The sequence below is a fragment of the Lissotriton vulgaris genome, chromosome 2_1 (genome assembly GCF_964263255.1).
Source record: "Lissotriton vulgaris chromosome 2_1, aLisVul1.2, whole genome shotgun sequence".
In the NCBI taxonomy this organism is placed as follows: Eukaryota; Metazoa; Chordata; class Amphibia; order Caudata; family Salamandridae; genus Lissotriton; species Lissotriton vulgaris.
Window position 1 is genome coordinate 339,347,530 of NC_141687.1, and position 25,934 is coordinate 339,373,463.

The 25,934-nt window shown below is 48.0% G+C and overlaps 1 protein-coding gene across 2 annotated transcripts in view; it reads right to left on the minus strand.

Annotated features, from left to right (window-relative positions):
• The window catches only part of SLC6A4 (solute carrier family 6 member 4), a 644,456-nt gene that overhangs the window by 7,677 nt on the left and 610,845 nt on the right, over nt 1–25,934 (minus strand). For both annotated transcript variants that reach the window (XM_086955089.1, XM_086955091.1), the window contains exons 12-13: nt 24,017–24,117; nt 13,560–13,727 (exon numbers count right to left, since the gene is read on the minus strand). In XM_086955089.1, the coding sequence (XP_086811215.1) occupies nt 13,560–13,727; nt 24,017–24,117 (269 nt within the window). The remainder of the gene's footprint in view (nt 1–13,559; nt 13,728–24,016; nt 24,118–25,934) is intronic.

The window sequence follows — 25,934 nt, forward strand, 5'->3', positions numbered from 1 at the left end:
CTAATTAACTCACCTGCCCCTGCACTCCCAAATCCAAATGCAAATCGAGACAGGCACTTCGCAGTAGCTGGGCCCAGCCATGGTACAACCTCCCTACAAACCGGTGAAGCCAGCAGCAACATCCTCGCAATCAAACCGGTTCTAATTTTGCTGCCCCATTCCACTGATCGCTTCTCTAATTCCTCTTGTACATTGAGAAGCTATTTAATTATTCGGTGTGCATTACAAATATGTATAAATAAAATAAATAAATAGGAAGTAATTTTCGGTTATATATAATTTATATTAATTCTGCAAGTCGCACAGAAGTTCTGTCAATGTACCTCCCTATTTTTCACGGAATTCCTCTTTGTCTAGAACCATTTATACAACACGGATTTGGAGTACTTTGTTTCCCATCCTCTGCTTTATTAGTAGTGTTACACTTAAAGTAATCGGTTCAGAACGAGTGCTTATAAAATGCCTATAACCTCCCAGTGGCACAGAATACCCTGTCTTTACAAAAGCACTTCCATGACATATGATAATAACTACATCGATCTAGTACTTCCTACCAAAATTTTGCTGCATGATAGTGATATAAATATCACACGTTACAGTCCTCAGACTGAGAGACACTCTAATTCCATGCATCCATCCACCCATCCACCCTTCCATCATGCATCACCCATCATGCACCATCCACTATATTGGTCATCCACCCATCCATCCACCCATCCATCCACCCATCATGCATCCACCACCCAGGCACTCATCCATCCACCCACCCACCATGCATCCATCCACCCATGCATCCACCCATGCACCCATCCATTCACCCATCCACTGATGATTCATGCATCCATGCACCCACCCATCCATCGACCCACCCATTATTCATGCATCCATGCATCCACCCATGCATCCATCTACCCATCCTTCATGCATCCACCCATGCATCCATCCACCCATCATTCATGCATCCACCCATGCATCCATCCACCCATCATTCATGCATCCATGCACCCACCCACACCATCCACGCATCGTCTCCCCTTTTGTGGTCCTTCATGTTTCACATAGTATTACATTTTGCAAGCGTGTGTTTTGCATTTTGCAGGTGTTTACAATGCTGTCATAGTAATATATTTAGCGAGTGTTTGTAACGGGTGTATTTATTTTAGTGTTGTATTTAGCAGGTGTTTACAATGCCATTTTTAGCCCAAAAACTGTATAGACGTGATACGAGGCTCTAACCTTGGTTTCCAGCACCAAAGTCGGCCGCGCTACCCGTCAGACTACATCCTCTCCCCTGCGGGCACCCTGCTCTGCGGTCTACTCTGCGGGCCGGCGGCGGGGCCCCCCGAGCGCGAGGCCCTGGGCAGCTGCCCATACCGCCCATGCCTAGGACCGGCCCTGGGGAGAGGGACTGTCTCGGGTGAATGCTGAGGTTGCTCTCAAGTTTGGGGGTGCAGAAGGATCAGGCCTCTCCTCTCCTCTTTCCTTGCCCAAAGGATTGCAAGGCTCATCACGTTGAGGCTGCGAGAGGTACAGAAGTGGGAAGAGAAGAGGAGTGTTGCAGCTAGATATTGCAGTTTACCTGTGTGGACAGTTTTAGGTATGATGCTCTTTGACTAAGTGGATGTGACCTGGAAGGGATAGGCAGTGGGAGATTCTGGAATTACAGAGATATGGTTGTATGTATGATGACAGGTAATTTGGCAGTGGCTACATGAATTATGGCCTTTGAGGTGATAAGGCTAGACTCCAGGAGACCAGTGTACAGAGGGCAAAGTGTTTTTTCTGTGGACGTGAAGGTGTGGGCTATGAGCAAGCTTTTATTATTTATTTATTTATTTATTTATTTATAAAGTTTAACAAATGATTTGAAGTCTTTAGAGAATATTTTTGAGGCCAATGAGGACACCCAGTCCTGGATGTGCCTCATAATGACACCTATCTGTCCAGCTTAACATAGATTTTTGATGTTTACAAACGACGCTGCTCCAGGAACGAGGTTGTCCATCATCCAAAGGCCTTTTGGACAGTGTCACATACCAGGATAACAAAGAATAGTGGGAGGTATTTGCACAGCTTAAGTATATCCAAGGTTCACTAATATGATGGTTTGTGGCGTGCTGCCAGGGATGACGCTGTCTGGACCGGTCGGCGTTGGCACAGAACGACTACTACAAGGCTTCCCCCATTGAGAGGAAGACTCCCCGGTGCACTGCTCAAAAAAGACTAAAGAGTCTAAAGTTTGAAATGAAGTTCATAGAAAGTTAAATCCACAAGGTTAAGTCGTTTTTCACATTTAATCCATATGCATTATGCTTCATGTATGGTTCATCAATGTTTCAAAACTCGCAAAATAAACATGATCCACGAAATTGTAATCCAATCATCAAACATCCCAATGCATTTCGGGCTGGTATCAAGCCCTTCCTCAGGGGATAGCTCTACAAACAAAAGGAAAATAACGAAATGAGGCCATGATATTGCACATTGCCACAGTCTCCAAAAATTATGCTGTGAAATCCATAGAGATATCAAGAAAAGTGAACATGGTGTGTGAAATATAAGCGCTAAAGTCACCAAAAAGATCATGCAACTACCGATTACAGCAACAATAATGAAATGATAAACAAAACGTGTGTGTACAAGAAACCAAAAAGAAGCAAAGATTGCAGCGTTGAACCGTCAGGACACCAGAAACCCAGGTGAGCAACAACGATAACATTCCTCAGTGTATCAAAGGGTACTCGCATAATACACCGGAGAGTTCTGCAGAAAAGTAAAACTCGCGTGAGTAGCCGCATGCACCCGTAACATCACATTAACTGAAGTCCTCAGTAGAGGTACTTACTCGATTAGATGTCCGTGGACTACAACAAACTGCTCCCGGGCAACGCCGATCAAGCTCGCGGTACGAGAGTGAGGTTAATAAACGCGCGGCTTGCATAGTAAAAATGAAAGTGGGACTAAACGGCACAGAAAACGTGTGATATGTTTGAAAGCCTCGTTAAAAGTGACATTTCCAAACTACCATTTCAATCCAGGGTTAAACGTGATAACTTGACTAAAGCTGAGAAGAACATTGTACAAAAAATTGCCAACAATCCATCGATTGTGTGTCAAACAGCTGATAAGGGTGGCGCCCTCGTGATCATGGACGCTTCTTATTATCTGGAACAAATTCTGATACACACTTCTGATCTCAACACCTATGCATCTTTACCAGCTGATCCAACCAACGAGTTTGCCTCTATCCTTGTGAAGATTATTGGTCAAGCTTTTGACAATGGTACCATCAATGACAGAGTAAGACGTTATCTGACACCCATCAATCCTAAACCTCCTGTGTTATACTTGTTGTCTAAAGTGCACAAGCACCCCACCAGACCACCCATGAGACCCATTGTCTCGACTAAAGGCAGCATCCATGAGAACACCGGAAAATTCTTGGACAAGTATTTACAGCCGTTCGTTTTGAGCACTGGATCATATGTCAGAGACACCACTGACTTTTTGATCAAATTAAAACAAGCTACCATGGCATTGGAAGATCAAGAATTGATATTGTGTACAGTGGACGTCTGTTCACTCTACACTTCCATACCTCATGACCTTGGCATAACGGCAGTAGAACACGAACTTTCTAATTCCAACTTGGATATGTACATGCAAGTACTGTTGATGGAACTGTTGGTATTCACGTTATACCACAGTTACTTCACAGTATCTGACAAGTGGTTCCACCAGTTATATGGGACTGCCATGGGCAATTGTACAGCGCCATCGTACGCTAACACCTTCATGAAATCGTTAGAGGAATCACACATATTGAATCAGAATGCTTGGACAAACTGTGGGAAGCTCTATCTGCGATTCATTGACGATATCTTCATACTATGGGCAGGAACTGAGCATGCTCTTGTAGATTTTTTAAAATCTTGGAATGAAATCAATGGCCGTATCCAGTTCACTTGAAGCTTTGACAGAGAATGTATTCCTTTTCTTGATGTTAAGGTAGAACGACATGCAGGCATAGTAACCACCACTATGTATCGGAAACCGACTGATCATAACTCAATGTTACATTACCAGAGCTTTCATCGACCTGGACTGAAACAGAATCTACCTCTCTCACAGTTAATGCGTGTCAAACGCATTGTCACATCTGAGGATTCTTGCCAACTGGAGATGTCTAACATGGTGGAGAGGTTCAAAGCCCGCGGCTATCCGTCTCAAACACTTGAAAAGGCATGACTCGTGATGAGCTCTTAAAAATCCGACCAAAAACTGAGAATACACGTATGGTAGTAGTATTGTATTGTATTGTATTGTATTGTATGTTGGATTTATATAGCGCTTATAACCCAGGGGTCTCTAAGCGCTTGCCTTGGGAACCCGTCCTAGCTTTTCCCTGTGAGATAGCCCCTACAGGGCATCCCCAAGGTGAAAGCCAGGCATCCCGCCGCGGGGGCCGTTGTGGAGATTAAGCAAGCTTAATGCCCAGAGTTGCAGAGTGTGAACCCATGATTAGGTCAGGCACCGAAGCGAGAATTATCGAGTCCATGGACATTTGAGCTCAAGACCCTGCCGCGTCGGGAATTGAACCCTGGTCCCGGGTCTGACCTCTGCTTCAGGGTCTGCCTGCTCTAACCAGTGAGCCACACTTCTCCACTTACTTAGTTTCCAAATACACCGTGTTGAGCAATCAGTTCAGAAAAATCATTACTAACCATTGGTCACTATTGAGCATGGAGTCTGATTTTCAGGGAATCTTCGCACAGCAACCGCTGTTCGCGTACACCAGGGGACGCAACTTGAAAGAGATGTTATCCAAACCTACCATTAAGCATCAACAAACCATCTTCAAGGGACTCAGACCGTGTTACAATTGCAGTAATTGCAATAATTGCATTTCAGGTAACAGCACTAACCATCCCATGAAGGGTTATCCCATCAAACTTCGTGTCAATGCCACCTGCAATTCCGCAAATGTGATTTACATGTTGAAGTGTCCTTGTGGAAAATGCTACATTGGTCATACTGAGAGGAAGGTCAGGATACGCCTATTGGAACACAAAAGCAACATAAGAACTGGTAACCTTAAATCAACAGTTGCTACACATTTTTTGGAAGTAAAACACACTGTTGCCCAGTTGAAATATCTCATATTGGAGCAAGTACCTCTGACACATGATGACAAGAAAACCTTGCTGAAAAGAGAGAACTTTTGGATCCGCTATATGGTGACGATGCAGCCACATGGACTCAATGATCGGATGGAGTTCTTATGTTATCTTTGATTCTTCGATCTGTTGTGTTATCTTCTGTTATATTTGCAATTTACCTCATGCCCATCTATTTCTTACTTTGTTTACATATTTTTATTGTGTATTTCATTTTCCGTTACCTACTCTTCATTGTGTTGTCTTGCCATCACTTGTTTTCGGGTGGTGGTGGAGACTGTTTACACGTTTATCTATCTTCTATCAAGTTCGACACCTATCTAAGATGGCGCCCACGTTTTCTGTGCCGTTTAGTCCCACTTTCATTTTTACTATGCAAGCCGCGCGTTTATTAACCTCACTCTCGTACCACGAGCTTGATCGGCTTTGCCCGGGAGCAGTTTGTTGTAGTCCACGGACATCTAATCGAGTAAGTACCTCTACTGAGGACTTCAGTTAATGTGATGTTACGGGTGCATGCGGCTACTCACGCGAGTTTTACTTTTCTGCAGAACTCTCCGGTGTATTATGCAAGTACCCTTTGATACACTGAGGAATGTTATCGTTGTTGCTCACCTGGGTTTCTGGTGTCCTGACGGTTCAACGCTGCAATCTTTGCTTCTTTTTGGTTTCTTGTACACACACGTTTTGTTTATCATTTCATTATTGTTGCTGTAATCGGTAGTTGCATGATCTTTTTGGTGACTTAAGCGCTTATATTTCACCCACCATGTTCACTTTTCTTGATATCTCTATGGATTTCACAGCATAATTTTTGGAGACTGTGGCAATGTGCAATATCATGGCCTCATTTCGTTATTTTCCTTTTGTTTGTAGAGCTATCCCCTGAGGAAGGGCTTGATACCAGCCCGAAATGCATTGGGATGTTTGATGATTGGATTACAATTTCGTGGATCATGTTTATTTTGCGAGTTTTGAAACATTGATGAACCATACATGAAGCATAATGCATATGGATTAAATGTGAAAAACGACTTAACCTTGTGGATTTAACTTTCTATGAACTTCATTTCAAACTTTAGACTCTTTAGTCTTTTTTAAGCAGTGCACCGGGGAGTCTTCCTCTCAATGGGGGAAGCCTTGTAGTAGACATACCAGGATAAGCCAGGCTACAATCACCAAAATATTGATTGACTATGGGTCAATTCTGTCACACATCAGTTCTCTTTAGGGAAGCTCTTCAGACGGATATATTGCTGTTCATTGTAGGTGCAATGACTCCGGGTGGAAGGCAGAACCAGTACAAATAGGTATTCTACTCAAACAGTGACATTTCAGAAGCTAATGAGATGCCATTCCCTTAAAGTATTTGTTCAAATCTGTTTTTATTGTGAACACATCGATAAGCCTGCAACCCCGTGCTGAGGCCGGCCGCGCATAAAGAAACTTGTAGGGGTATACCACCCGGGGCGGGGATAAAGCATTAACACAGCGCCCTGCCTACAACCCCGCGGAGGGGGCCGGCTGCGTGGCTTAGGGGTGATGTTTGGAAGGGTTGGCCACATGCGGTTGTTGTAGTGCTGTGCGAGGGAGGCGCACATGGAGGTGATAACTGTAGTGTCACAGTTTTGAAAAGGCCCAACGGGGCTCAAACTGCCCCATAGGGAGGCGAAGGCCAGGGTGGCAAGTAGGAAGGAAGAAAAAGTCGGAGGAGAGCTATGCAGAGGTGAGAGGGGGGGCCAGGGAAAGACAGCGGTAGCATCGCAGGTGCGGTCAGGAGGGCAAAACGCGAGTGGACGCGCGGGCGTGACAGTGTCTACACTGGGAGGGCAGTTAAGGGCATAGTCTGCTTGGATCGGCTGGGATAAGGGCGTCCTCAAAGAGGTGTAGTGCACGAAGCCTAGGGGGCATGTGGCGCGCATAACTGATGGAGCACAGGTGGCGCACAAGGGGTTCCCACACCGCTTTGAAACGCGCGCCTCTCATTTGTATCCGCGCCGTAAGCATTTCCATAGCCAGGACCTGCCAAAGGCGCACAAACCAGGAGGCTATCGGCGGCGCTTCAGCCCGTTTCCAGTATAAAGCGATGAGTTGCTTGGCCGCGCCTAGCATTTGGAGCGTGAGGATCCAGTCGCTGCGCGTGAGGGCCTTAAGCGCAGGGGGTCGAATGCCTAGCAAAAGCGTGCATACCTCTTCAGGCAGGGGAAAGCCCAACACCCTCTTGATGTGACTGAGTACCTCCTTCCAGAAGACAGCTAGAGTGGGGCACGTCCACCAGATATGCACGAAGTCACCAGTCGCAGTTCCACACCTCCAGCACAGCGGCGAGGCGGAAGGGAACATTTTGCTAAGTCTCAAGGGGGTATAGTACCATTGAGTGAGCATTTTGTAGGCATTTTCCCTCTGGGGAATGCTGCGATAGATTTTGGGGATATCGTTCCACAGCCTGACCCACTGGGAAGGCTCTATGTCGGCACCCGCCGCCGATTGCCATTGCCTCTGGTAGGGGTGAGCAGGTGGTGAGGTGGGATGCTGCAATATGTTATATATTTGGGACATAAGCCTCTTCAGCCCCCCTAGGGAGCGTGCCAGTTTCTCGAAGGGTGTGTAGGCCCTGGTGGCCGCCCGGTACATGTCATCTCCCATAGTCCAATGGCGCAGCTGGGCGTATTGCAGGCCGGCAGTCGAGGGCAGACTGAATTCCTCCTTGCAGTCAGTCCACGATTTGGGTGACCCGCCAAGGAAGAGGTCCCCTATGACCCTGCAGTCTCCTTGCGTCCAGTTCTCAAAGGCGCGGGTCCGGGCTGCGGGAGGGAAGTGCGGGTAACCAGCAATGGGGGTGTGCGGGGAAGGGAACGTGGTGAGGCCTTTGGATACCGCTATCCTGTCCCAGATGTCCAGGACCGTTTTCGTCGGGACCGCCATGTATGCACTACTGGAACGCGCCACTCGCGGCAGCCAAGGTAGATCCCAGATAGTGCGCCCCGTGACCGCCCGGTCCATGTGGAACCAGTGCTTATCGCTTTCACGCACACCCCATTCTATTACAAACCGGAGATGTGCCGCCCAGTAGTAGTGTAGGAGGTTCGGGCAGGCAAGGCCGCCCCGATCCCTCGGTTCCATAAGGACCTTCTGTGAGAACCGGGGGCGTTTTCCCCCCAAATGAACGACGTGAGGTCACGTTGGAGACTCCTAATGCAATGGAGCGGGATTGGGGTGGGCAAGCACTGGAAGACGTAGAGAATGCGGGGGAGAATCGACATCTTAACCGCCTTAAGCCGCCCTAACCAGGAAACCATCAAGGGCTTCCATTTGCGCAGGTCCGCCAGGACTTCTTTGCGGCATGCCGTCCAGTTCCGCGCGGACCAAGAGTCCCGGTGGGGCGTCAGATCGAGACCCAAGTACTTGATGTGGTTCTCCGCCCATCGGTAGGGTACTGCCCCTGTCAGGAAGTGGACCTCTTCCTCAGGGATGGTGAGGTTGAGTGCCCAGGATTTGGTGTGGTTTATTTTAAGGCCGGACGCTTGTTCATAGAGGCAGAGGACATCGTGTACCGCTGAGAGGGAGTCGCGAGGGCGCGTAAGAGTAAGGATCAGGTCGTCCGCGAATAACGCCACCTTGTTGTCACGCCCCCGTGGGGTATCCCTGGATGTTAGGAGTGCGCCTTATCAGCACCGCTAGCGGTTCCACCGCGAGGGCAAACAAGAGTGGCGAGAGCGGGCACCCCTGCCTCGTGCCCCTGTGAATCGAGAGCGGCGGTGTCAGCTGGCCGTTGATCCTGATTCTGGCCTGCGGCCCAAGATAAGGGGCCATGATCCTGGCGATCATTTTGGGACCAAAACCAAGTTTCTGGAGGACCGCTCTCAAGAAGGCCCAGTCGACCCGGTCGAAGGCCTTCTCCGCGTCAAGCGAGAGAAGGCAAGCCGGGATGTCCCAGTGTCGCACCTTCCCCACCAGATGTGCCAACCTGCGCAAGTTATCAGCCCCCTGTCGATCCCGAATGAACCCCACCTGGTCCGGATTTATCAACCCCGGCATATACGGGTCCAGTCTTTTGGCCAGAAGTTTGGTGTAGATTTTCAGATCGGTATTCAGGAGGGTGATAGGGCGATAGGAAGCGCACAGTTCGGGATCCTTCCCAGGCTTAGGGATCAAGGCGATCTCCGCCAGGCCCATATCAGGGGACGGGCCAGTGGTGTCAGAAAAAGAACAGTATAGCCGCAGCAGGTGCGGGCAAAGCTGGGTCAGGAATACGCGGTAGAAGGTCAGCGGCAGGCCGTCCGGCCCCGGGGTTTTTCCAGGGGGGAGGTCTTTGACGGCCGCAGAGATTTCCTCTTCCTGCAGGGGTTCCTCCAATGCAGCCGCACAGGCCGGTAACAGCGGAGACCCCTCGTAGTCTGCGAGGACGGCCTCCCGTGCCACCGCCGTGGTAGGTTCCTCTGCATACAGGGAGGAATAATAAGCAACGAAGGCCTCCTGCTTGGCTTTTTCAGTGGTGGCGCAAGTGTCATCCTGCCGTCTGATATTGGCAATGTGAACCCTAGCCGCACGTGCCCGCAGTCTGCCCCCTAGAAGACGTCCTATCTTGTCCCCACCCTCGTAATATCGTTGTTTGAGCACCAGCAGGGAGTGCTCTGCCTTGTTAGTGCGCAGCGTTCGGAGTTGCCCCCTGAGGTTGGCGAGCGTTCTCTTAGACGCCTGTGAGGGACAGTCCCTGTCCCGAGTTTCCGCTTGCTTGATCTCGCTGGCCAGATCGGTTTCTAGTTTAAACGCCTCCCGTCTCCGCGCCACCGCCAGGGAGGTAATGTGGCCCCTAATGGTGGCCTTAAAGGCATCCCAGACCGTCTGGAAGGGCGTGTCTGCGGTGTCATTAATGGCGAAGTACGAGTCTATGGCGTCACGGATGCTGGCAACATCCTCCGGGTCCCGAAGGATGCTCGGCGGGAGGACCCATCTCCGCTCCCGAGCGACACGAGCCAGCGGGTCTTGTAGCAGAAATTCCACATGCGCATGGTCCGACAGTGAGATGTCGGAGATAGTGGCCGTCAGCGAGTCTCGAGTCAATTCAAGGGAAGTAAAAAGATAATCTATACGGGAGTACGTTCTGTGGGAGTGTGAATAAAAGGAATAGTCCCGGGTTCCCGGATTGTGGTAGCGCCACACATCCACAAGTCCCATGTCTGCGATCTGTGCTCTAAGGGTAGAAGACATTGCTCCGGCGCCATTGAAGGAGGCCCCCGCACGGTCCAACTCCGGGTCCCACACTAGGTTGAAGTCCCCACCGAGGATCGCGCGGGGGTCTCCTAGTTTAAACTGATCCCGCAGAAGCGCTTGGAGGTATTTATCTTGCGACTGGTTGGGTGCATATACACAGCCCAGGGTGAACTGGGCGCTCCCCAGCTGTACCGTGGCTCGGAGGAAACGCCCGTCAGCACTTTTGTAGGGTTTTGTGGGTCCCCGTCTAAAGCCAGCCCTGCAGAGGATTGCCACCCCCGCCGTTTTAGTGTCAGTGGAGGCCCAGAATTGCGTGGGGTATCTAGGGTGCGCCATGCGCCTGGTATCCCCTCTCAGAAGGTGCGTCTCCTGGAGGAGGATGATGTCAGGGGAGTGATGCAGGAGATAGCGCCATACCTGATTCCGCTTGTTGGGGGAGTTGAGCCCTTTGACATTGAGTGACAGGACCTTCAGGGGTGCGGGGATGTTTGCCGTCATCGCACTAAGGGGGTCGGGCCGCTCTATCGCCCATGGAGCACCTCCCCCCTCAGACAGGGCAGTGGTCGCCTCCCCCCGCCCCCACCGCACCAGCACCCGCGGCTCCCACCAGGCCACCACCCGCGGGCGCGGGGAAAAGACCAGGAGAAAGGGCAGCGCAAGTGAAAAGCAGGAAGAAAAAAGAAAGTAGAAAAAGAAAGAGCGCAGAGAGAGAACATAACCATAACAGGCCAACAGGGCCACAGTACAGTGTCCCAGGTACCGGGCATCCTCTTCCCGAGGGTTCGGACGAACACAGGAATGTCACTTCCTATGGGACAAAGTGAGGGTGTGGAGGTATGAGAGGAAGAAGTCTGGTCGTCCCGCTGCCCATCCACCCCGCTGTCTCGAGGAAGTCCGGGGGCAGCAAGAGCCGGGGCTCCGTGGAGGCACTTAAGTCCGAGTCAGATGACAAGAGGGCACCAAAGCTCAATGGTGGGGGTCAGGGCCCGAAGAGGGCGGATGCCACAGGCCGCTCCCTCCGGCCCCCCATGGGGGGGGACGGAGGCGGCCCACGAGGGAAGAAAAGGCCCCCACCACCATCAACAGCAGGACAAGGCCACCGTGGAGTAACAAGGTGGACCATAGTGGCCGGAGGTCGAGTGCATTCCAAAGCAGCATAAGTCACATCGTTCCCAATCAATGGTCTTCTGGAGTTGGGGGTCGATCTTCTCCTTCAGTGCCAGAGGCGAGGAGCTGGGAGGCCTGCTCCTCGCTTTCGGCCTCAATTGGGGCAAGGGCGCCAAACCGCAGGGCAGAAAATGGCGGAGAGCGGCGGGGGTCCCCGCTAGCAGGGGGCAGGGCCGTCCCGGCAGTGCTCGGCAGTCCACGCTAGGGCAGCAGGGGATCCTGTGTGCAGAGGGCCGTGTGAGCAGGCGAGGGGTCCCCCCACCTCATCCGGGTGCGTCGCCACGGGCAGCCGACTAGGGGGACAAGATGGCGGTCGGCTCCGCAGTAAGGCCCCCCCGATTGCAGGACACCGCCGGTGGCAAACAGGGGGGGGGTGGTGCAAGAAGGGCTGCTCACCGGAGTTGTCCCGCGGTGGTCAAGGTATCAGGAGCCGGGTCTCGCAGGGTGAGGTCCTCCGGCGACTTCTCCAGGCTCGGCCTCCCGTTCCCGCCAAAGCCGGGGCCTCTCCCGGCTGCAGCGCCCGGGCAACTTCAGCAGGGGCGGCCAGGCACCAACAGCCTCGATAACGCCGCCCGAGCAGCAATCCGTCCCCGAGGGAGGGGGTCCGCCACAGGTGGGGCACAGGCAACCTCCGGCGCTGTGTCAACGACGATGGCCGGCCCCGCTCGGGAGGAGCCGGGCCAGGCGTCTCAGCGGCAGACCCGGCAGGAAGATGGCAGCCAGGAGCCGATCGCGGAGGCCCCGGGGCTCCAGACGTCTTCAGCGGGATCCCCAACAGCCAGGACTCACTCCAGGGGTACAATGCTGACAGGGCTTGCAGCAGACAGGGGGTCCCCAGGAGAAGAACCCCCGGACTTCGCAAAATCAGGCTTATTACACAGCAGGGCGACGGAGCTCGCACGAGACGCGTCCGCTCACATCGCTGTCTCGGCCACGCCCCCCCCCCTTAAAGTATTTGAAGGAATATGGTCCTTAGAGTTCAATCTCTAGCCAAACCAGTGATATCCTAAATTATTCCTCCCCTCCCCCTTCTAATACCATTACAACTGAATATTCGGATAGGTTCTGTGGGGAACGTCTAGAGGATGAAGGTTGTTGCATCTTGTATTACAGTCTAAGAACCACACTCCACTTCTCCTTTTAAGGATCATTTGTGATGCCAGAGGCAGTCTGTGTCATCTTGGCAGTGGGAGCCACCTCCAGTTTCTTTTGCCACATCTGTGAAGAATCAGGATTGGGGCTATATAGGTGATCGCTGGTGCCAACAGGCTGCAAGTTGGAACTTTCACAAATTCTTCATTATCTGAGTTCATCATCAGCTAGTGGGCCAAATACCTGGCCAAGAAACCGGTTCTTAGGACAAAATGTCAACCTTAATTCAGAGGAAGGCTATCATCTCAGTCCGCCTGCCGACAGGGGACTCGTACCTGATGGAGTTTGTTGTTAAAAGTCCCGGATTCAAACTGACTGATCTTCAACTTGAAGAAGTATTTTGTTCACTTGACATAATCTGGCAACCCTGGGCTTCCAGGATGTATCTCCACATTTTGCAGATTCTAAGGGCCATATTATCAAGAACGTTGCAAGCCTTATCGCCGCTTTAGCGGCAGGAAACTGCTGCTAAAGCGGCGATAAGGGCCTTGATATTATGCCCTATAGAATTCCAAAAGAAGCCCAGGTTCTGGTTTCAGGGACATCAAACATGGTCTACTATTGGAATTCTCTAGGGCATATTGTCAAGCCCCTTATAGCCACTTTAGCAGCAGTTTCCTGCCGCTACAGCGGCGATAGTGTTTGCGCCGTTCTTGATAATGTGGCCCTGTGTCTCACCCCTGCTTCCTATGCTTCATAATCTAAGAACAGCACTTTAAACTCCTGGTAATGCACTGGCCCATCAGATACTACCAAAATATTTTTTCGTTTGAAGGGCTAAAGACTGCTGGTGCAAGGAACCAGTGATATCGAACGGATAGGTACACATAGGCACACACACATAAGTACCTCTTTGAGCGACCCAGGGGTGATCAACAGCCGGTACACCATGTACGCTGGGATGCAGATGATCGAGGAAGTGCCAATGGAATATCCCAAAACTGTAGTCCAATAGGGATAGCTGTAGTCAAACAATTTGAGTTCAGGTGGACTGGAGAGAAAGCTGCAGAGGATAAACTAGAATAAAATTAAGTAGTGTTAGTATGAGCAAATTGGGACAGGGAAATATTCACAGTACTACAACATGTAAATTTCATAAGTGGCATCAGAGCATGTGGTTTGCCAGTTTCTCATATCGACTCTTAACACCTCTAATCATGCCTATTCTCCAAATTTGTGTTTAAGTCCAGTACACTTCAGAATGCATTACATTTTGTGCCCAAGCCTTTTTAGTAAAAATCACCTGCCATTTGCCTCCTTTTGTTAAGAGATTAAGAGACCCGTGGTAAAGGTTCGCTAGCCATAATTCATCTGGATACTGCAATTCTTTATCTTTATAAAACACATAGGAGAGTAACGTAATGTGAAAGCAAAACCAGACTATGATACGAGGTAGGGTCTACCGTATGGATATTCAACACTGGTCCATAAGGACTAGACAGTCATGATTTTTAGGAAAATCATAAAAATTTGCAAACAATAAAACGACAATCAATGTTTAGAAATGGAAAAAGTGTCATAAAAGCAATATATAATAAGCAAGGCATTTGTATTATTGGTGTAATAATAATATTGTTATTAATGATAATACATTAACAACGAAAACATTTAGTGGTTATCCTAAAATTGGGCATTGTTCTACTCCTCCTGGACTAACATTGGCTACCACTGACCTACAGCATTGTAATGGGCAGAGAGACAGAAACGGGGTCTGATGGTCCTTATCTACTAACAGTATCCACATACCAACGCCATAGAGGAAAAAGAGGCGAGCAGCTAGCATGGGACTTTGAGGTAATGTGACTTATTCTAATTATGTATCTGCCTATGGTACTTTATCCTGTATACATTAAGTCGTTTACATCTACAGCCAAATCTCAATCATCTTCAAAGTATAGCACTGTCAGCTACTGAAGGTCTAGATCTTGAGAGGAATGTTAATTAAAGTTGTGTTTTAGATTGGAGTTTCCGTCTTCTATTATACATAACAGGCTACAAAACTTGGCGGCAAAGCAATATAAAACATATGTGAAGGATCTGAGATGCCACTATTGGGTACTGATTTGAAAGAGCCTTGGGTTATTATAGTTATTAGGTTCAATATAAATTAAACATACTTTTGGCATTTACACACCACACATCTACTATTTTTTTCAAGAGTTGACTGCAACATGGGGCACACATAGCCCATGGGGACATGGTAAGATTCACCAAGAAACACCCACTTATTTTACAGTAGCTGGACAAGAGCCTTGTACAAAGGGTTTGTGATACATGAATGGTTCTGTACACTGCACTGGAGGAGGGGCTTCTGAAAATGTGTAATTTGACTTTGTAGTTGGCAATACGTTGAATCCCAAAATATTATATGGCATGACTTCTGTGGATCACCAGGAGTAAATATTGCTCTAAATTAGCTAATTTAGTGGAATAGAAGGTGCAAAGTTTTGGCCTGTCATCAATTTTATGTTAATAGCATTTGTGTAGCCCTTACCACCATTATTATGGCATTACAGTACATTCCCAATCTCGGCGCCCTTTCTTGTGGACCTGGGAATACCATAATCTTTTGTGTGGGATGTTTGTTGGTATTTAATAGTTTCAGATTAGTAGAGGGACGGGTGTTTGGTTTAAAAGCTGCTTGTAATGTTTAGCATGAAGGTAAAATGAGTTTGATCTTGAAAGATTAGTGCCAAGATGCCTTTTTTAAGTGAACGTTAATGCATCATATATTTCTCATTCATTCATTAAAATCAATTTGAATGTGCAACTTGTTGCATGAACCCTGTATCTTGATTTCATCCTTATAGTATTGTACACTTCATTTACTGTGCTGTCTGTTGCTTCACTGTCCATGCCTTTTGAGGAGCTGGGTACAGGAAATTGGATAATTATTTGGGGTGGGTTACTACTCACCTTAAGAAATAATCACAACCTTTGTTGTGGTGAACCAATAAAGTAATTATATTAACCCGAGCTCGACCGCCTGCTGGCAATGAAACATAGCAGACTGCTTAACTTAGGCAAAGTGTAAAGTATTTATGAAGTACCAAAACAGTGATAAGGTCGAAATGCAAACAATGAAAATCCCAAACTGAATTAGAAAAAAAAGAGTCAACTTTAATAAACAAAACCGACAAAAATTCAATAAGGGAAATAGATATTAAGCAGGAAAAGTGTTAAAAAGCAAAAAGTGCCAATGTTAGCCAATGGCCATAGTTGACTGGGACCTAGGCCCAAGTTGACACTGAACGTGATGGAGCAGGGGTCAGCTACACCAACCCGGTATGTCCAGGTTTAAGATTTTACCTTCTGACTTTAATCTCAATCCACCATATGAGCACACTTATAAAACACCCCCATAATCTCAGTGATGGCACTTTGAGACTCTCAGGGTACCAGGCAGAGGCCAAAAAGCAGGGTCCAGTTCAGGTCTAGTTGCTTCTGGTCAGTTGTGAATTTGCAGGAAAAGGCCTCTTGTAGCTTGTGTGTACCTGTACAACCTTATGACCCTTGGAGTCCACTTCTTTATCCTAGGTACAAGACAGAGCAGGCCATGTCTTTCACTGCTCTTCTCAAGTCTCAGACTGTAGGGTATGATCTTCCTCAGGTCCAGGATTATTCTGTAGTGGGGGCCTGAGGATGCCACATACATGCCTGGCACGAGCTGGTAGGTGGAAATGACTCCTGAGCATACTCTAAACAATGGGGTAAACGTTCCCTGGGACAATCCTACCCACTTCGTGCATTTTGAAGAATGTGAAAATCTTCAGCCACACTAAACTTGGGCTCTGAAGGCTGGGGTGTGTGTGGGGAGAGGACCATGGGGATCATAACTTCCTCCCATATCTAACTCCAAAAATCTAGTTTGGTGAGCCACTATCCTCACAATAAACCAGGAGACAGTGGTAGAACAAAAGTAACGTTTTCCGTAAACCAGACAGTGGATACATAAGTATTGTTTTGGCAAGCAATTTCCCTTCCATCAAGTGTTATATATAAAAGCCAGTAAATCTGTCAAGCAAGATCTGACATTCAAGCAGGAATTGATGCTATAATGTCAAAGAGGATGTTCAGAGCCCCAATCTGTATACTCTGTCTGTTTAAAATAAGTCATATCTGCCCATTCAGGTCAGCTTATTGTTTGCTCCTGGGAGGCACTTTGCAACTCTTTCACACCTTTTGAAATGCCAAATAGTAGCTGGCAAAAGTGGTAGATCACATGCAAATTTAGCCTCAAGGAACTTCAGGCAGGGAAAATGTAACATTCTCAAAGTTATTTCCCTACTATTATTAGAAACCTAACTTCATAATTGAATTGTATTTTAGATAACTAGTAAAAATTGTTTAATTATTTTTCTAGCTGTTCTCATTCCTGAAACACAGAATTAGGATTCTAAATTTGCACGTTGGTTTGTTTTCTAGATAAGCCAGTTAGGCCTGGCACAGTGAAAAAGGAGCTTTTGGGTGCTAATCACTGTAAGGACATTACATTTCTACATGTCCTAAATTTATATAGCATGCTCTGTGAGTTGTGGGTGACATGGGCGAGATAAGGGTGACTTATTTATATTTAAAATAGAGTTTTGACATGTCCAGGGGGTTTATTTTGACATGTTGAACAGCAGTATTTAAACAGCCACAATCAGGATACCCTGGTAGGCTTGAAGTCATGTTGTACACTGTCACTGTAGTGGATGGCACGATAGGTGTTACAGTCCACCAGTGATATTTAACTTACAGGCCCTGGGTACATATATATAACATATAATAGTGACTTATAGGCAAGTTACATATGCCACTTAGGAGTGTACAAATTTCATCATGATGAGAGGAGTAGCACAGGCACTTTACTAGAGGTTAGTAGGGAGTAGAGTGTGCAGACTTTTAAAACCAGAAAAAATGTTCGGTCCAGCAACAGGCTAAAAATCAGGGGTGACCACTCAGAAAAGTCAGATTTCCTACAAGGGGCCTGCCAGCATTCGACCCACATCTTTCCTGAATCCTGCTGTTGTTGTGGTAACAATGGATTTAGGCCCAGATCTCTGTACTGGGGTGAATGTATGACATTGTTCTGCATTCTGTCCATCAACTGTTGTTTTTGCATTTGTCACCCCGAGTGGGATGGGTATGCTCAGACGTGAGTCCCATGCTCTCCACACCAATGGAGTCAAGCTATCCTGGCTGAAGACGGCTGATAGCCAGAAACCGGTCTTAGGATACTTGATTCCGGTCCAGGAAAGACATGGCTTGGCAGTTCGGGCTGGACCGTTCCCATGAGGCACAGGGTCAAGGCTGATTTGCATATGGCCATGTCTGAACTGGGGCGGTGTGGAGTGCAAAAAAACGATGGATTGAGGCCCATATCTCTGTACTGGGGTGAATGTATGACATTGTTCTGCATTCTGTCCATCAACTGTTGTTTTTGCATTGTCACCCCGAGTGGGATGGGTATGCTCAGACGTGAGTCCCATGCTCTCCACACCACTGGAGTCAAGCTATCCTGGCTGAAGACAGCTGATAGCCAGAACCCGGTCTTAGGATGCTTGATTCCGGTCCAGGAAAGACATGGCTTGGCAGTTCGGGCTGGACTGTTCCCATGAGGTACAGGGTCAAGGCTGATTTGCATATGGCCATGTCTGAACTGGGGTGGTGTGGAGTGCAAAAAAACGATGGATTTAGGCCTAGATCTCTGTACTGGGGTGAATGTATGACATTGTTCTGCATTCTGTCCATCAACATTTGTTTTTGCATTTGTCACCCCAGTGGGATGGGTATGCTCAGACGTGAGTCCCATGCTCTCCACACCACTGGAGTCAAGCTATCCTGGCTGAAGACTGCTGATAGCCAGAAACCAGTCTTAGAATGCTTGATTCTGGTCCAGGAAAGACATAGTTTGGCAGTTCGGGCTGGACTGTTCCCGTGAGGCACAGGGTCAAGGCTGATTTGCATATGGCCATGTCTGAACTGAGGTGGTGTGGAGTGCAAAAAAACTATGGATTTAGGCCCAGATCTCTGTACTGGGGTGAATGTATGACATTGTTCTGCATTCTGTCCATCAACTGTTGTTTTTGCATTTGTCACCCCGACTGGGATGGGTATGCTCAGACGTGAGTCCGATGCTCTCCGCACCACTGGAGTCAAGCTATCCTGGCTGAAGACGGCTGATAGCCAGAAACCGGTCTTAGGATGCTTGATTCCGGTCCAGGAAAGACATGGCTTGGCAGTTCAGGCTGGACTGTTGCCATGAGGCAAAGGGTCAAGGCTGATTTGCATATGGCCATGTCTGAATTGGTGTGGTGTGGAGTGCAAAACAATGGATTTAGGCCCAGATCTCTGTACTGGGGTGAATGTAAGACATTGTTCTGCATTCTGTCCATCAACTGTTGTTTTTGCATTTGTCACCCTGAGTGAGATGGGTATGCTCAGACGTGAGTCCCATGCTCTCCACACCACTGGAGTCAAGCTATCCTGGCTGAAGACGGCTGATAGCCAGAAAACAGTCTTAGGATGCTTGATTCCGGTCCAGGAAAGACATGGCTTGGCAGTTCGGGCTGGACTGTTCCCATGAGGCACAGGGTCAAGGCTGATTTGCATATGGTCATGTCTGAACTGAGGGGGTGTGGAGTGCAAAAAAACGATGGATTTAGGCCTAGATCTCTGTACTGGGGTGAATGTATGACATTGTTCTGCATTCTGTCCATCAACTGTTGTTTTTGCATTTGTCACCCCGACTGGGATGGGTATGCTCAGACGTGAGTCCCATGCTCTCCACACCACTGGAGTCAAGGTATCCTGGCTGAAGACGGCTGATAGCCGGAAACCGGTCTTAGGATGCTTGATTCCGGTCCAGGAAAGACATGGCTTGGCAGTTCGGGCTGGACTGTTCCCATGAGGCACAGGGTCAAGGCTGATTTGCATATGGCCATGTCTGAACTGAGGTGGTGTGGAGTGCAAACAAACGATGGATTTAGGCCCAGATCTCTGTACTAGGGTGAATGTATGACATTGTTCTGCATTCTATCCATCAACTGTTGTTTTTGCATTTGTCACCCCGACTGGGATGGGTATGCTCAGACGTGAGTCCCATGTACTCCACACCACTGGAGTCAAGCTATCCTGGCTGAAGACGGCTGATAGCCAGAAACCGGTCTTAGGATGCTTGATTCTGGTCCAGGAAAGACATGGCGTGGCAGTTCGGGCTGGACTGTTCCCATGAGGCACAGGGTCAAGGCCGATTTGCATATGGCCATGTCTGAACTGGGGTGGTGTGGAGTGCAAAAAAACTATGGATTTAGGCCCAGATCTCTGTACTGGGGTGAATGTAAGACATTGTTCTGCATTCTGTCCATCAACGTTTGTTTTTGCATTTGTCACCCCGAGTGGGATGGGTATGCTCAGACGTGAATCCCATGCTCTCCACACCACTAGAGTCAAGCTATCCTGGCTGAAGACTGCTGATTTCTAGAAACTGGTCTTAGGATGCTTGATTCTGGTCCAGGAAAGACATGGTTTGGCAGTTCGGGCTGGACTTTTCCCATGAGGCACAGGGTCAAGGCTGATTTGCATATGGCCATGTCTGAACTGAGGTGGTGTGGAGTGCAAAACAACTATGGATTTAGGCCCAGATCTCTGTACTGGGGTGAATGTATGACATTCTTCTGCATTCTGTCCATCAACTGTTGTTTTTGCATTTGTCACCCCGAGTGGGATGGGTATGCTCAGACGTGAGTCCCATGCTCTCCACACCACTGGAGTCAATCTATCCTGGCTGAAGATGGCTGATAGCCAGAAACCGGTCTTAGGATGCTTGATTCTGGTCCAGGAAAGACATGGCTTGGTAGTTCGAGCTGGACTGTTCCCATGAGGCACAGGGCCAAGGCTGATTTGCATATGGCCATGTCTGAACTGGGGTGTGTGGAGTGCAAAAAAACGATGGATTTAGGCCCAGATCTCTGTACTGGGGTGAATGTATGACATTGTTCTGCATTCTGACCATCAACTGTTATTTTTGCAGTTGTTGTGGTATGAGCATAAGTGCAGGCACCTGTGGGAAGGGGTCAGTGTTAGTGCCTTCCAGTGATTTATTTATTTATTTATTTATTTATGCGTTTTTATATAGCGCAGACTTTACCCTATTCACAATAGGAACGTTAATGATACATGAGAAGAAAATACAAGTGAACAATTACAAAAGCAAACGTTACGTTACATGAGGTAAAAGTGACAATTGTGAGCAAACAAAATACAAGAGGTAGCAAACGGTGCATTACAGGAGGAAAAAAAGTGACGTGTGCAAGTTACAAAGCCGTACAACGTACAAGTAGAGGTATAATACTGCAATAAATGGCAAACACTCAAACACAAGAACAAACGTTACGTAGGCAATGGTGGCACTTGTGCAAGTATCTAAAGCAAACAAAATGAAGGAGGTAGCAAACAGTGTGTTACAAGAGAAAAGTGACGTGTGCAAACACAGGTAGAAGGATAATACTTCAATAAATGGCAGACCACTCAACACCACTCAAACCACAAGAACATACTGGGAAGGCACTTCCATAGTCATGGAGAATGGAATTTCCTATAATGGAAGGTCTTCCTTCAGATAATAGAGATGCGCCCAGGAGGAATGCTCTCAATTGGTGCTGCACCTTACCTGCTGTTCAGTTTGTTCCCTCTTGTAGGGACACACTCCATGATTCCCACAATGGAAATGTTTCAATCTTTCATTGAAATTGTGACTGGATAAATCCGATTTTTAAGATGCATACCACTGGAATTGGTTTCATCCTTTAAATAAGCTTCTCTTTCCTTACTGTACAATATTACTCAAACTGCTGTTCACACATGCTCAACTTGGTTTTCCTCACTTAGGGCCTGATTTAGATCTAGGCGGATGGGTGACTCTTTCAAAACAGTGACGGATATCCCATCCACTGAAATTGATTTATATTTCGTCAGACTGGATATCCGTCATAGTTGTGAGGTAGTAATCCGTCCAACAAGATCTAAGTCAGGCCCTCTGTCTATTACAGTGTGGGAGCTAGCAATGGGGTGGCGCCTCCACCAATGAAGGATGAAAGTGTTGACATGAGAGGTTCTAGGGCAGAGCACTGTGCCAGATGTGCTGACCCATCATTACTGTGTTGAACACAACATCCCCAGGAAAGTCGAATCCTGCACAATGAGTATAGGGTTTCAACCTTGTTTGTTAGGGTAGGAACAAGGCGCACTACACACAGGTAATGGTATCCTGGGAAATAGAGATCATGACTACTAAATTGAGGATGGTTCATGATGTGCTACACTTGTACGTTTATCCTCAAATATGCAACTATCTTTCAAATCCATATTGACTTCTCTGGCAGTCAAACACTTGTTCGAAGATTTCTCACAGTTTTTCATTGCATGAATATGTTCTAGATTCCATCTCTTTCTTTCAATGGAGGGCTGGGCCAGTTTTTCACTGTATTATTGCCTTTGACCATGTACAGAGCTCTGCTGCCTTTTCAGCTAGGTTGCCGGTGTACAAATACCACATACATACCACACAGAACAAGCGTGGTGGTGGTGGCGGATGTGGTGGTGGTGGACGTGGTGGTGGACGTGGTGGTGTTGGTTGTGGTGGTGGTGGTGGACGTGGTGGTGGACGCGGTGGTGGTAGACATGGTGGTGGTGGACGTGGTGGTGGTGGATGCGGTGGTGGTGGTGGACGTGGTGGAGGTGGCTGACGTGGTAGTGGATGTGCTGGTGGTGGTGGACGTTGTGGTGGTGGTGAATGTAGTGGTGGTGGACGTGGGGGTGGTGGACGTGGTTGTGGACATGGTTTTGGTGGACATAGTGGTGGTGGATGTGTTGGTGGACGTGGTGGTGGTGAACCTGGTGGATGTGGTGGACGTGGTGGTGGTGGACGTGGTGGTGGTTGTTGACACGGTGGTGGTGGACCTGGTGGTAGTAGTGGATGTGGAAGTGGTGGACGTGGTGGACATGGTGGTTGCGAACGTTGTGAACGTGGTGGTTGTGGACGTGGTGGTGGTGGTGGTGGTGGATGTGGTGGTGGTGGATGTGGTGGTGGACGTGGTGGTGGTGCCTGATATGGTGGTGGTAGTGGACGTGATGTGGTGGTGGTGGTGGACATGGTGTGGAGGTGGTAGACGTGGTGATGGTGGTTGTGGTGGTGGACGTGGTGGTGGTGGACGTGGTGGTGTTGGATGCAGTAGTGGTAGACGTGGTGGCGAACGTGGAGGTGGTGGACATGGTGGTGGTGGTGGACATGGTGGTGGAGGACGTGGTGGTGGACATGGTGGTGGTGGACGTGGTGGTGGAGGACGTGATGGTGGATGTGGTGGTGGTGGTGGACGTGGTGGTGGTGGATGTGGAGGTGGTGGACGTGGTGGTGGTGGATGTGGTGGTGGTGGATGTGGTGGTGGTGGAGGTGGTGGTGGATGTGGATGTGGTGGTTGACGTGGTGGTAGTAGACGTGATGGTGGTGGACGTGGTGTTAGTGGAGGATGTGGTGGTGGACGTGGTGGTGGACGTGGTGGTGGTGGAGGATGTGGTGGTGGAGGTGGTGGATTTGGTGGTGGTGGATGTGGTGGTGGTGGTGGTGGTGGTGGTGGTGGTGGAGGTGGTGGTGGGTGTGGTGGTGGATGTGGTGGTGGTGGAGGACGTGGTGGTGGATGTGGTGGTGGAGGTGGGCGTGGTGGTGGTGGAGGTGGTGGTGGATATAGTGGTGGACGTAGTGGCGGTGGACGTGATGTTGGTGCACGTGGTGTTGGTGGACGTTGTGGTGGACGTGGTGGTGGTGAACTGAAGCAGCTTAAATTAGGTCTGTCCTAGCGCAGACAATCACCGAAAATGTAAGAAAGACTTCGGGTTCTATATCAGACAGGGTTGAAGAGGGAGCCAAATTAGTATGCAACCAGTATACAAGAAACTCTAGACCTGTGAGTGCTGGAACTGATTATAGAGTTCAGGGATGCTTGAAGAGAAGAAGTGCATGCTCCAGATCAGGAGGAACTAGAGATCAAAGGAAGTGCATGCGTTTGCATAGTGAAAAAATCGACTCTAGAGCAAGAGGCACTAGGCTTCAGCTCTGGGGATCACCAGCGAACACACAACTTCCCAAATATTGGCTTTTAAAATTGTACAATGTTAGCTAGGTCTGCTCTCCTTCACTGCCCCTTCTCTACACGTGTCAAGTACACAGACTGCCATACTTTTCAGGGAAAGCTATAGTGAACATTGCAAACTATTACACATTTGACAATATTTTCTTTAGGCAATGGTGAAGGGTGTACTCTCACCAGGAGAAAGATGGGGCAGATGGCTACCCAGCAGATCTTCCAGAACCAACCCGGGCTGAACCCCAGCATCTCCTTCACATCACTGCTGAACTGCGTAATACCTGCGAAGAAAGAGACGAAGAATGTCAGAACCGGGTTTAGCTGGGGCAGCACTGAGGTAAAAAAGGTTTCACACAGGTATGCGTGCATGCACCAACATACACAAACTCAATTACACATGCTGGCATGCTCAGTCCTACAAAGGTACAGATACAGTGTCCAGAAACGTTTGCCATTTCTGCTTCGCATCGTGCATTGATTTCCACAAATACTCTGATTTAGCCACAGTATGGAAATATAATGGTTCTCCCAGTGATAGACGTGGTGCACTCTCCCCTTTTTTTCATCTTTTCCTCTCCAAAGGCGTTACCCACTCTTTAGCTGTGCTATTACTCTACTTCCTTATCTTTGCCCCCACCATCTTAGTCACTCCAATACCCCACCTCTCTAATTGTTGCTCTTATGCTAGGGCCACGACCAAGAAGCGGAGCATCAGCACCAGGCAGGCCACCAGTCAAATGAACACAGGCAAGGTGAAATAACGCTGTAGGAAGTGATGTCATGGCCAAACCATGCTCATCGCTTTTATGGGACAGGGCGTGTTTTTTTCAGGCAGAGTTTAGGTAGAAACAGAGAAAGTTTAAGTCAGTAGTTAAACTTAAATCTGCAATATTCGTACTAGATTCAAGAAAATGTCACATCGAATACGTGCAGCGTTACATCCCAGTTTATGGTCTTGTTACCCTTTTATGAGTGGCAGCTTCTTGGCTGTGTGAGCGGCAAATAAAAACAAATGAATTATTGTCACACAAAGAGGTGTTGGCTAAAAATGTAGTCGTCCGTTTTACTAATGTATATATCACGCATCTTTTCCATTGATAAAAATGTCACTCAGCTTAGAAATGACATAAAGTGATAACATTTTAGAATAACCAGGATGTGGCTGGGCTTGCTTGGTATGTTTAAAGAGTCGGCAAGACATAGCAAACACAATCTGCTAAATATTTTTAAAGAGATAGCACTCTGGTGCTGACAATTAGATAAGATGGGGATGTCTATCAGTTGCTGGCATAAATGTATATCATCAGCAGCCGATGGGGCAAGAATTACACAGTTTAACTGCTTTACAAGTTCTTCCACACAAAACGCACTATCACTAAAGTTCATGCAGCCAGGGCTGAAATGCATCATCTGCTCTAGAGTTTGCAAGCTGGCACAGCTGCCCATGCTGTCCAAATTAGAAAGGCAATTAGAAAGGCTCTTTACCAACTCCATTCTCTAGCACTTGGCTGGCCAGCCAATGGTCACCCGAAGCACACACACAGACTCAATAAGTATAAGAAGACAGCAAGATGATCAGCACAAACTCTATTTCCAGACACAAATTAATTTACAGAAATCATTATTCTCATTGCAGTCAAATGCAAGAAATTCCATGGAAACATGTATTCAATTTTTCGATAATCCTTTATTATTTTTATATTCTTCACGGTGTAGCCAACATGTTTGTCCCTTCACGGGCCTTCTTGAGGGCGCTAGTCATTAACTAATTAAGCAGAACAAGAATTCTATGTCCTTAAACATCGGAGACAATACGCCATTATAAGAATGTATTACATGACTGAGCCCTGAAGAAATCCAGTGAAGGGACAAAACACGTTGGCTACACTCTGAAGAATATAAAAAGAAGGGAGGGGAGGCTGTAATAGGGGATGAGGGGATAATGTTATGTTAAAGGATTTATAAAGCACATAACTGCCCTGAACAGGGCTTCCCAGCGCTAAACCCCAACAACATACACGCTGCAACTGCCTAAAAGGAAATGAGAAAGAGAGGGCTAGTAGAGAAAAGCCAGTTATTGAGAATTGTCTGGAAAAAT